The sequence below is a fragment of the Notolabrus celidotus genome, chromosome 18 (genome assembly GCF_009762535.1).
Source record: "Notolabrus celidotus isolate fNotCel1 chromosome 18, fNotCel1.pri, whole genome shotgun sequence".
Lineage (NCBI taxonomy): Eukaryota > Metazoa > Chordata > Actinopteri > Labriformes > Labridae > Notolabrus > Notolabrus celidotus.
The window spans coordinates 9176105-9188781 of NC_048289.1; the positions used below are offsets into that span (position 1 = coordinate 9176105).

At 41.4% G+C, this 12677-nt stretch overlaps 1 protein-coding gene across 4 annotated transcripts in view; it reads right to left on the reverse strand.

Annotated features, from left to right (window-relative positions):
- Nucleotides 1-12677, reverse strand: part of mapk8b (mitogen-activated protein kinase 8b) — a 37127-nt gene that overhangs the window by 22619 nt on the left and 1831 nt on the right. For 3 of the 4 annotated variants that reach the window (XM_034708078.1, XM_034708080.1, XM_034708082.1), the window contains one exon: nt 1632-1812. In XM_034708078.1, coding sequence (XP_034563969.1) covers nt 1632-1753 — 122 coding nt within the window. In that variant the 5' untranslated portion in view covers nt 1754-1812. Of the gene's footprint in view, nt 1-1631; nt 1813-2096; nt 2296-12677 lie in introns of those variants that run through there. The other variant, XM_034708081.1, reaches the window with a different exon arrangement.

Sequence of the window (12677 nt, forward strand, 5' to 3'; positions counted from 1 at the left end):
CTTTTTCAGCCATGTGAACCATGAAAGAGATATCTACTGACAAGATATACAGTGGGGCAAAAAAGTATTTAGTCAGCCACTGATTTTGCAAGTTCTCCTACTTAGAAAGATGAGAGAGGTCTGTAATTTTCATCAGAGGTACACTTCAACTATGAGAGACAAAATGAGAAAAAAAATCCAGGAAATTACATTGTAGGATTTTTAAAGAATTTATTTGTAAATTATGGTGGAAAATAAGTATTCGGTCACCCACAAGCAAGATTTCTGGCTCTCACAGACATGTAACTTCTTCTTTAAGAAGTTCTTCTGTCCTCCACTCGTTACCTGTATTAATGGCACCTGTTTGAACTGGTTATCTGTATAAAAGACACCTGTCCACAGCCTCAAACAGTCAGACTCCAAATTCAACCATGGCCAAGACCAAAGAGCTGTCGAAGGACACCAGGAAGAAAATTGTGGACCTGCACCAAGATGGGAAGAGTGAATCTACAATAGGCAAGCAGGTTGGTGTGAATAAATCAACTGTGGGAGCAATTGTAAGAAAATGGAAGACATACAAGACAATTGATAATCTCCCTCAATCTGAGGCCCCATGCAAGATCTGATTCCGTGGGGTCAAAATTTTCATGAGAACGGTGAGCAAAAATCCCAGAACTACACGGAGGGACCTGATGAATGACCTGCAGAGAGCTGGGACCAAAGTAACAAAGGCTACCATCAGTAACACACTACGCCGAGAGGGACTCAAATCCTGCAGCGCCAGGCGTGTCCCCCTGCTTAAGTCAGTACAGGTCCTGGCCCATCTGAAGTTTGCCAGAGAGCATATGGATGATCCAGAAGAGGATTGGGAGAATATCATGTGGTCAGATGAAACCAAAATAGAACTTTTTGGTAAAAACTCAACTCGTCATGTTTGAAGAAGAAGAATTCTGAGTTGCATCCCAAGAACACCATACCTACTGTGAAGCATGGGGGTGGAAACCTCATGCTTTGGGGCTGTTTTTCTGCAAAGGGGACAGGACGACTGATCTGTGTTAAGGGAAGAAGCATTTCAAGGTCCTGGAGTGGCCTAGCCAGTCTCCAGACCTCAACCCCATAGAAAATTTGTGGAGGGAGTTGAAAGTCCGTGTTGCCTAGGGACAGCCCCTAAACATCACTGCTCTAGAGGAGATCTGCATGGAGGAATGGGCCAAAATACCAGCTACAGTGTGTGCAAACCTGGTGAAGACTTACAGGAAACGTTTGACCTCTGTCATTGCCAACAAAGGTTATGTTACAAAGTATTGAGTTGAACTTTTGTTATTGAACAAATACTTATTTTCCACCATAATTTACAAATAAATTCTTTAAAAATCCTACAATGTGATTTCCTGGATTTTTTTTTCTCATTTTGTCCCTCATAGTTGAAGTGTACCTCTGATGAAAATTACAGACCTCTCTCATCTTTCTAAGTAGGAGAACTTGCAAAATCAGTGGCTGACTAAATACTTTTTTGCCCCACTGTAACTGCACACTGATGAGTATGTATTCATGATTAGGCTTTTATTATGAAACGATAAAGAAAAGTCAGCTTAGGGATAAGATGGGAAAAAGGCAATTAAATGACTCCAGATAGTTTTCCTCTTACGTACCAAACGATTCCCTGTGCTCCGGATCCGATGGGTCTGAGGTTCTGGTAGCGCTTTAAAACCATAAAAGTAGAATCTCCCACATCTATACTGTAGTACTCCTTTTCACGCTTGTTCCGGTTCATGGTGAAGCCTTGGACCTGCGCTGTGACTGGGCATCAAAGTGGAGCTCTCCTCTCAGGACCTGCAGGTTGGAAAGAAAAACAGAGAGGTTATTGTTGTTCACCGTTTTCAACTTTTAGTTTCTTTTTTTTTCTTACAGCACCAAAAAACACTCACACGGGACTAAAATATCAGGATTTCTAAAAACGCTGATCAGCATTGCTTACGCTTTGCCAAGTAACAAAGTACCTCATTACTGTATGTCAAACCAGACAACTACACAAGATTAATCACCCACCCTGGTGTGGGGGTTACACCTACAGTACATCAGCACAGTAGCATCCTGGGAGAAAGAATATTGCTCACAGTAAACACAAGCAACGGCTGATGATCATTCAGGTGTGATCGTTCTGTTGTGGAAACACCAGTATCGTTTCTCCCTCCTTGAGATAAAGGACAAGAATATAGTGGTGAGCTAGAGACTATGTCAATATTGAAAAACGGTATAAAACTTGTAATTCTACTCTCACAAAGCACCGAACCAAACAACACACTTCTACTGAGCTAGTTGCCAGACAGCCGGCGCTGCACACACCAGGTGACCCAGGTGCAGCTCGTGTTAGCTCAACAGACCATGGGGGAGTCACTCCGTCTGAACAGCCAATGCTTGATTTAAAATCACAGACAGCTCCACAATCTGTGAGCCGGGAAGGACAACACAGACTGATTGTGAGGTATGTTGCTGAAAACAAGCTCTTCATAACACATGTTGTGTTTGCTGCTTTCAGAGAACTAATCAGCAAAATGTCGCTGAGGCAAGAGACAAGGCCTCGATGCAGAGACAGTTTACAAGAACCAAATTACTTTTAGGACGCAGTCATTTTTGATAAGAGGGCTGGGCGATAATTCAATAACGATTATCATCGTGATGTAGTTTTTCTCAATATAAATATGACAAATGTTTGGTAAAAATTTGATATAAATAAACCTGTAATTACACCGCCCAACCACTGGAAGGGGGGGGGGGCTGATGTTGAGAAGAAGAAGAAGAAGAAGAAGAAGAAGAAGAAGAAGAAGAAGAAGACAATCATGTCACAGGTTGAGAGGTAGGCGGGGCTTAAAGATGTTGAATGTAAACACAGCTGAAAAGCAACACAGAAGAAAACTCAAAACCTACCAGCTCAAAGCCAAGTTGTTAGTCTAACACTGTGCTGACTCAGCGGCAAATATGAACTTATTATACTTAATATAAGATACTTTCAGGATGTGGGTAAAGGAAGAGCACAGTGACAACTTCTGCTGTGCATTTCTAACATGTTAAATGTCAACCGCAACTGTAATACAATGTAACACTGAATAATAGGGGTGCAACGGATCAAAAAACTCACGGTTCGGATCGGATCACGGTTTTGAGTCACGGATCGGATCATTTTTCGGATCAGCAAAAAAAAAAAAAAGAAGACAAGACAAATATAACTTTGTCCTCCATTTATTTTGTAAAACACTTTGCCCATTAAATAAAAACAAGATTCAACTCAAAATGTACAGCTTGTGCAAAGCACCCTATCTGTGGGCCCAGTCCTGCCTCATTCACTGCATTTCATGGCATGGCAAGTGAAGGAGAAGAGGAACTTTCACTCCATTCTTCTTTCATTTGCTCATTTTCACCGTCCACTTTTCTTTGAGCTGCAAACTACGAACACACAGTTTTCGTGCATTCTAGGGTCCTACAGCTGGCAAAGTGCCAATATGCGAACTGCTCCAGAAACGAAAGTGAAAGTTAAAAATTGCACTCGCAGCAGTGGACTCTAAGTGACCCAGGAACAGCCTGTCTGCGTATCTGACATGGAGACAAGTCCCGGTAAACACACGGTGACCCCACCAAAACACAGAGTGAAGGAATAACAGTTCGGGGGCCATAAATAGGCGGCCGGATGCGGCCCGCAGGCCGCATATTGACGGCCTCTGGTCTAGTGGGTGCGCAACAGAGTTTCATAACGTGGCATAATCACATTCAGCATTCACTGTATTTCACAGGGAAACCAAAATGCTCCCATACATGTGACTTAAAAAATGCAGGAGGTTTTTCAAGTTCCTCTGCTCCTTCACTTGCCATGACAACAGCTGCGCTTGACGAGTGAGTGTGGATTGAACATGCGGTCATCACGTGAACACGCGCAACTTTTTTCATCAACCGATCCGCGGACCACGTCCGTGCCGAACCGTGGAGAGGCATCCGTACGGATCACGGATCAACGATGATCCGTTGCACCACTACTGAATAACCGTGATGCCTTCACTGCACTGTGGGAAACAACATCACTCTGCCCATAACCCTTAGTAATCTTAAAGGGGAGAGCACAAATTAAAACAATACTCGATAAACTGATACACAAAACACAGTTTGATATAGCTTTGTTGTAAATTTAAATCAAATCAATCAAATAAAAATCTACAAACTAAAACTTCACAAAAACCTCATCTTCCACTAAAGACCTGCTTCTTGTTAGCACTGTCAAATGATGGATTCAAGAAGCTTCTCAGAAAACTAGATCCAGGTACAAGCTAATAAACTGTCTGGTTTCTTCAACTTTCACTCAGGACCAAAAATCTGATTTTGAATTTAAATGAAATAATGATTTTATATTTATCGTGATAACATTATTTTCAATATCACCCAGCTCTAGTAGTAACTGGTAATTGTAACTTATTTCGATTTTCGGTAACTTGCAGGTACGGTCAGGCATTTTTTATATATTTTCAAACCAGTGAAGTGCTGATTTACTCCCTCTCCAACACCAGAGAAATAACGATTCAACATTACAACAGTGATGTGGTATGTGCGAGTCAAACCAGTCATGCTTTAATCCTCGAGAGAGGTTTATCAAGTATAATGAGTACGACATAAAACCCAAAGGTCTGGGTGATAAAGCGATGATGCAAGAGACGAAGAGGAGGCTGGGTTTCATGCAGGCTTTGAAGACGACAAATCATTAGTGGAATTTGGAACATTGTACTGAGAAGGTCAGCTTTTGTCATGATAGCTGTACGTTCTCTGGACAATGATGTGACCTACGAGATTCTACAACAACGGCCGACCCGAACCCCCCTCCTCCTTTCAGTATCCATCAGCCTTCCTTTCTCCTTGCTTGCCTCTCCGCTGCACTTGTCGTCCTATGCTTGAGTATGCAGTTCTTCAAACCTTCACTCCTCTCTTACATTATGCTTTCTCTTCTACTGCAAGGTTGCAGCAAAACCTTAAGCCAAGTTTTGACGCATTCAGACCAAAATAGAGTAGAAGCCAAGTCAAGACTAAGGCCAAAGCAATCAACATCTTATTCAAAGATCAATGAGCACATCAACTACTCGCTCTGTGATGAGATACACTCACCGGTGGGAAGCCATTGTTTTATATACGCAGTCAAAGTCAAACTGTCTGAAATCAAAACATGACAACAGAGAATAAATCTTTCCATTGAACTCTGCTTGTTTCACCTCCTGCCTCCTCCTCCTCCTCTCCTACAGCTGTGTTTAATCCTTTCTGCTTCTGCTCGGCTTTGTCTCTCCCGTGCATCAGCGTCAGACGGGCGGCTGAGCCGTGCAGTGCAGACGCACAGGGATGAAAAGAGGCTTTACAAAAAGAGACCTGAACTCAGTTCTTTTATCTCAAAGCAAGAGTCAGACTGCTAAATGTCTGGCAGAAAGTTTAATACTTGGGTATACACTTACGCAGATATGGAAACAAATAAATACACATAAGAAGAAGGGCTAATTTTTCTTGTGACAGGAGTCTGTCGGTCTGTTTCCCCTAACCTTCACCTTAACCCGACCTTACACCCTACCTCCGCCCAAAATCGGACTCCAGCTTCACATTAACCCCAACCAGTTCCCCCTGTTGACCAAAACCTCTCCTAAAACAAACTTAATAAGGTTTAATGCATCTCATCATCCTGCTGTGTATGTACAGGTGGAGTTGATGGAGTTGTTCTGCCACTGAGCTGGCATCAATACAGGAGTAACAGAGGTTAATGAGTAATGGGTGAGCCAGCAGGACAGAGCAGCACCATGTGTGTGTACTGCATGTGGAGCTCTCCTGCTCTCCCTGTTTGTTTACAAGTCTTGCTTTTTTTGTTTCCGACACGCAGTAACAGTGACTTGGTCCAGAGTATACGTGTAATGTGTCTGGTAGGGGGTATGAAGCTGAGCTTTGTTATGACATTGTGACAGAATCTCTGTGTGAACTGAGCCACAGGATGTCTCTCTATATTCCTGCTAGAAGAGACCAAGTTAAGACCAAATGTAGAGTGGAATAACGTGTTTGCATTATGGTTGCTAGAATAACCTTGAGTTCTTGTAAGAAATAAGTAGGTTGCACTGATGCACTCCTGTATCCATATGGAATATTTGTCTGATATTAAGTTGGCTCATTAGCTTTAGGTATCATAACACTAGTAGGGATGGGCATTTCAAGGAAAAATATGTTTCGATAATCATTGGCATCTATTTGACGATTATTCGAATAATCAGACCCAGACCAGTTTTGCTTTTCTCACACCATGTTTCCATCAATTCTGGAAATAAAAGCAGAAACCTGTCATATCATGTGGAGCGGACATGCATATGAAGAAGAGTGATCACATGGCTAACAATCTGAATATCAAACAGTAAAACAAAATTCATTTCCACATAGACCGAACAGGACCAATCTGTTCTGATTGGGGTGTTTACAAACAGCATTTTATTCTGATCAGATTGTAATCACTATTGGAGGTAATCCTGTAAACATAGTCAGAGATCGATCCTGGGTTAATGTATTCAATTTCATTCTATGCTTGTGAAATATGAGGGAGTCACCAAATTCATGTGGATGGAGCTGAACTGTTCGCTATCAAAGGATATTTCACGCTCCAAAAAATCTCTGAAAAAAGCTCAACTTAAAGAATGCTTCATTTAAGTCAAGTCGGGTGTTAGGGCTGCAAAATAAATCTCCTGTTCATCTTCCGCTTGATTAAACCAAGCACAATAAACGACGTGAAAGAAAACAACATTTTATGTATGTGTGCCTTGCATTCACTCCCAGCATGAGACATCAGATGGAGACATGGACACAAGGGTCATGTCTTTATACCATGATGCTCAAAGCTGGCCATCAGCTGCCCTCAGATTAATTGGAGGATCCTCCTTTTAATGCAGGGATCAAGATGCAACATCTCATCTTAAATATGGACCTTTATATTAGGCCTGCACAATATAAGACAACAATGCTATGTGGGGTAAAATGTTCCATACTGTGATAACAACATGAAGCCACCCTAAGTTTGACGTCCATCGGCTCTTCTTCATGTTTCACACAATTCCTCTTTATTCCTCCTGAATCCCAAATACATCCCAAAGCACTTTTTTCAACACTTAATTGGAACCAATTAATCTGAGGACAGCTGACAGCTAGCTAGATAAGCTAACATAAAAAGGTTGAAACAGAGTACCCTCCCTCTTCACTGCTGCACAGGTCAAGGTTTTTCCTGCATATAAAAGTGGCCCCAGTGAGATTTTATGGGTGTTTTCATGAGCCGTTCCCAAGGGCAGCACTCTGTGAATTTGTTACATTTTAGTGCGGCTACGGCCTTAAACCAACGTAGCTGCAGCACTGTTTAATCAGCCCAGTGCATCAGTAAAGATGCTGCCAAAAAGGTCCTACTACTGGGTCAAACATTGTAAGCACTGGTCCAGGATCATTACTCTGGATTTGGATACTATCATTGTGAACTTTCTGCTTGCCTATCATTGTCAGGTTTAAGTAATGGTTGGGTAACATGTTAGCCCTGCGTTTGGATCATGCTAACAGATATCATACACAACATTCATTCTCAGTCAGTTATGCTGTGGGCTAAGTTAGCAGATCTCCTGATTTAAGTATACATCACAAGAGAACAACAAGTCACTTCAAAAGTACCTGAGAAAAAAACTACCTTATCTCTTCTATAATAAACTTACTTGTCCACAAATGCCAGCAAAAGACAACATTTTCAGTCTCATCATATTCAAGTCAACTCCAGTGTGGCTTGAACTTTCTTCAACCTTCTGCTCTTGTGCTTCCTGCCAGTCTTTCTTGACTATTGTGGTGATTTTTTTTCTCTAGATGTTGACCTTTGCCTGGCTTTCTGGGGGGGTTGATGGTTTCACAAACATACTTGCTTAGGAGAAAAACTAAGTGTACACCTCAAGTGTAGAAAGAACACTCGCGCAGTCTCAGCAGTAAAGCTGTTAGCAGATAGGGATGGGACTAGATTATCAAATATTCGAATGTTAGAATATTTGTTCACTTTGTAAAAAATCGAAGGGTTATGGCGAATATTTTCTCATTTTAAAAGTACAGTTTCTCATCGTTTTTACTGGTGCTTGGTTGTGATTAGGGATGGGAATTTACCATAATCCTTGTAATTGATTACTCGAATTTCCTAATGAACGATTACTTGAGTACTCGCAATTATTAATTTTTTATTAACTTAAATTGTATTCAGTTCTGCTGCCTTTTCTTCAGACATCTTTTCCACTCTCGTAGTTGTTGTTCTCTGTGATGGTAGCTTGTACTCCGGCTGGACTAACACGATCAGCTCTTTGAAGCCTTCTCCTTCAAAAAAACTTAATGGGAGCATATCTCCAGTTATCATTGTGGTTATTATCAGGCTAATCTTCTCCGCTCTGGTTTCATCACAACGACGTGTGCTAACAGGGCGAGCAAAATACGTGATGCAAGACTGCCTGTTATCCGTCTCCGCTGTTTTCTCCTTGTGCTTTAAGCGCATGTGGTTAAGCATCAAACTAGTATTTCTATGGTAAGTAAGTTTAACGCCACATATCTTGCACTGCACATTAACTTCAGCGTTTTTTCAAAGTACTTCCAGACATCACTTTTTTTAGCTGACATGTTGCAGGTGTCACAGACGGTTCTGTGTTTGTTGTGCTTTCGCTTTCGGTTGAATAACATGTTCCTAAAGAGTTGCCGTAGCTGCCGTAAAACAGTTGTTTTTGCTGAAATCAGGCTCAGTGTGTACTAAAGCTGAAGCCGTGATCCCGTTATTTATTTTCCTACCTAGTATATTCAGTTAGGCACATGACACATGGTCACATATGTAACGCTGTGTGAGTTCCAGTTATCTTGCAAATGCTCGAGTAAAAAAATGCTATTCAAATAATGGGGTCAACGGCGAGTACCCGAGTACTCAAGTAATCGTACCCATCCCTAGTTGTGATACGGTATTCCAGCCAGATGGTGGCTATAGAGGCTTAGCATTCTTCTTCTCCGGTTTGCTTATGCGATTAGCAAACTGCTTCAAGATGCTCTATAGCCAGCTTCTGGCGGGAATACCGTATTACAATCAGGAACCTGTAAAAATGACGACAAAATTTACTTTTAAAATGAGAAAATATTTGATGTAACTATTCAATTTTTAATAAGTGAACGAATATTTGAAAATCATTGCCCATCCCTACTATAGAGCGTCTTAAAGCTGCTTGCCAGCCGCATCAAGAAGAAGAAGAAGAAGAAGAAGAAGAAGAAGAAGAAGAAGAAGAAGAAGAAGAAGAAGAAGAAGAAGAAGAAGAAGAAGAAGAAGAAGAAGAAGAAGAAGAAGAAGAAGAAGAAGAAGAAGAGAAGAAGAAGAAGAAGAAGAAGAAGAAGAAGAAGAAGAAGAAGAAGAAGAAGAAGAAGAAACTCACAGGTAACACGACTCTCAACATAGTATATGAACCAGCCCGAGCGGGCTAGTGAAATGTGCAATCAGCTTGCCCTGGAGTCCGTCAGTCATGCAACCAGGCCAATATGCCATGCATATTGAACAATTACACAGCACATTAGAGGCTTTTCTCGTGCAGTCCTATAGAAGGCAGCCACATGTCAAACTTCATACTGATCCCCTCTGCAGGGGAAATGTCAACTTCATTTGCAAGCACTACCTCGCTTCAAAGGGAGCAGAAATAACATGTAAGCTATATCCAGCATGCTTTTCAGAAAAATTACTCAAATATAGACCTCACCAGAGAGAGGGAGTGTACTCTTCAAGTTCTACCAGATACAGGTAGGCTGTTTTTTAACACTGCAGAATATGTGTAAGCTGATGTTCGACCTCAGCATGAGGTGTGACATGATGTTCTCTCCGATTTGAAGACAGCACGAGTGTTACTGTGAGACATGAGGAGCTGTGGCTGTATATGGAAACAGGGCTGAACTAGGGCTGGGTGACATATCAAGTTTTTAAGATATATTTCTAAACGATATATAGAGTAAGACTATGCTATATTCATATAGTTATGTTGCTTTAAAATAACATTATTTCTCCCGTACACATGCCAGTTCACCTATTTCTCTTGTCACCATCTGTGTCTCTGCCCCGCATCTTTCTCTCTGAGCAAAGCCCAAACTGAAAAACCCCACCCCTCCCCTCATCCCTCACAACAAGGAGTCCTGTATGCAGCGACCACATGGAGACAGATGGGGATGAAAGCTACGCTACAAGAGCTTGTCGGTGAAATGAAAAATACTGGCTCAATTATTTGGAGGTGGTTCGAATTGAAAATTTCAAACAAGCAGCAAAAGAGTTCAAGCATGACGAACCTCTTCCACCATTTATAGAGACACAAAGTATGACACAAGGAGTGTGTAAAACTGCGTGCTGCAATCTGGAATGTGAAGCCTTTGCAGCCTTCTGCACCAAAACAATCCACATTGCAAGCTTTACTCACTCGTGTTGTGCCTTTTTGAAAAAAAAAAAAACTCAGAAAAAGTAGGGCAATATTACCAAGGCTGTGGTCTACCATATTGCTTCTGACATGTTGTACCTGTGGAACAGGACTGCTTTACGCAGCTAGCAACCATAGACCCCAGGCACCAGTTGTCAAGTTGCATTACTGTTTTATATATCATATATTTTATACCGGCATTGGCCTAAAAATATTGTGATAGAATTTTTGGTATATCGCCCACCTCTAGCCTGCACCCCTTGAGTAGTGACCCCTTTATAACTGTTGGAGGCAGAGGCTGTAACAAGTGTCTCATCCATGGACTGTATAAAAATTGGACGTAGTATCTGTGACGTCAACCATCTGTTTCAGCCTCAAGTGGATCCTCGATGAACTGCAGTTTTTAACACTTCTGCATTGGACTCATATTTTTGGACAGGAGGTTGCCGCTTGGTCTCATCTCAAAATAAATGAATGAGTGAATGATTTACAATCAAGTAGGTTCTGTAAGATATAACAAAACTACAGTTATAACTTTCAGGGGTCAAAGGTCAGTCAGTACAAGTGATAAGCCCACAGTAATTCTCTTGCTGTAACGCATGCCTTTATTTGAGGCGTCAAACGTTACAGTTTCAGTGCAGATTTCTGACGACCAGACAGAAGAGAACATGCTACAGTGTCATGGAGTGTCAGGTGTGGTTTGTATACAGGTGAGCACATATTCCTCCAGACAGTCCTGTCCATATTTACACCCTCTCTCCCCCACAAACGTCCATCACACTGAGTCTGTAGGAGTCGGTCTGTCTCTCAACAGATCTCACAGGTCTGCTCCTGTTCATACCCAGCACACACACTTCACTGTCCGGAATATGAAAGAGGTTTGAGTTATCTGTGCTGCCCAGATTGAGTCCGCCAGCAATCTGGCAGAGTTGGATTTTATCTTTGAACTGCTCCCATTTAGCAGTAATGGCTGCTGACAACAGCCATGAGGGCAGATTGTGTGCCAAGTCTGGCCACAAATGAAGGCGCTGAACCACATTTCTGCTCTTATTGTCTAAAGAGAGAGTTTCTCTTATTGACTCAAACTTCCTTTAATCTGAGCCAAAAGTGCTCATGATAAAAGAAGACATCCAGTCAGAAATATTTTGAGCTGCTAATTAAGTGCAAAACCATCCTCTGTGTTCTGCTATTAGCAGAGGCACTCACACAAATATGTGGTGAAATTGACTCATTAAGTCAGTGCCGGTCATTTTAAGGAACTATTACTCATATTTAATAATAATATCCACCACAAAAATTTAAAATGTAACAGTACTTTGATGAGGTGAGAGCATAGACTGTATAAATAATGGACGTAGTATCTGTAACGTCACCCATCTGTTTTTGAAGCGTTGTTTTGAAGCCAATCGTCGATTGGAGCCATATTGGAAATGCTGAACTCAACCGAACTGCTGTAGAGTTAGTGTGAGGTAAAGAGGCGGGCTTTGAGCCTCCTAGCCAACAGCTACAGTGTTCCCATCTGTCAGTCAAGTCAGCTGTGCCTCTTATTATGGAAAACTCATAATCTTAATATCTTGTAAATTGCCTTGTTATGAAAAATGGTTGACCAACCAACAAACAAAGAGGTGGAGTTGAGGCGGGCCTTTAGCTTCTTTGCTAACAGCTATGAACTGTTTATAATATATATACAATATGCGCGGTTGGGAAGTTAGCTATTTAGACCAAAATCCTTTTTTGTACCAGGTTTTAAACATATTTATTTTTGCAGTAAAGATCAGCTTTTTGGAAGGTGTGTATGTATGAGACAAAAAAGACAGCAGACTCCAACATTATAATGTCAACTACTTCATCAACAAATCCATGTCTACAGCCTAAACATTCTTCAGGCCCTTTTTATCACCTTAATCATGAAGCCTAAGTTACAAACCACAGCACATAGATCCTGTGGAGCTCACAGCAGGTTGTCAAGGGAAACACGCCCATTTCAAACAGTAAATTATTATCATAACCCCTTCATCTACCCTCTCAATAAAACACCTCACACATGCTGTGATTTGCTGTGAACTTGTTGACAATTTTCCTTATGAAGTCTAGTAGTTGTGAGTTTAAAACTTAAGCAGACTTAGTGGCAGCATTTGTACCATGACACATATATCAATGTGGCCTCTCTTGAAAAAAAAATACAAGCAAAATATTTGCTTCCCTATT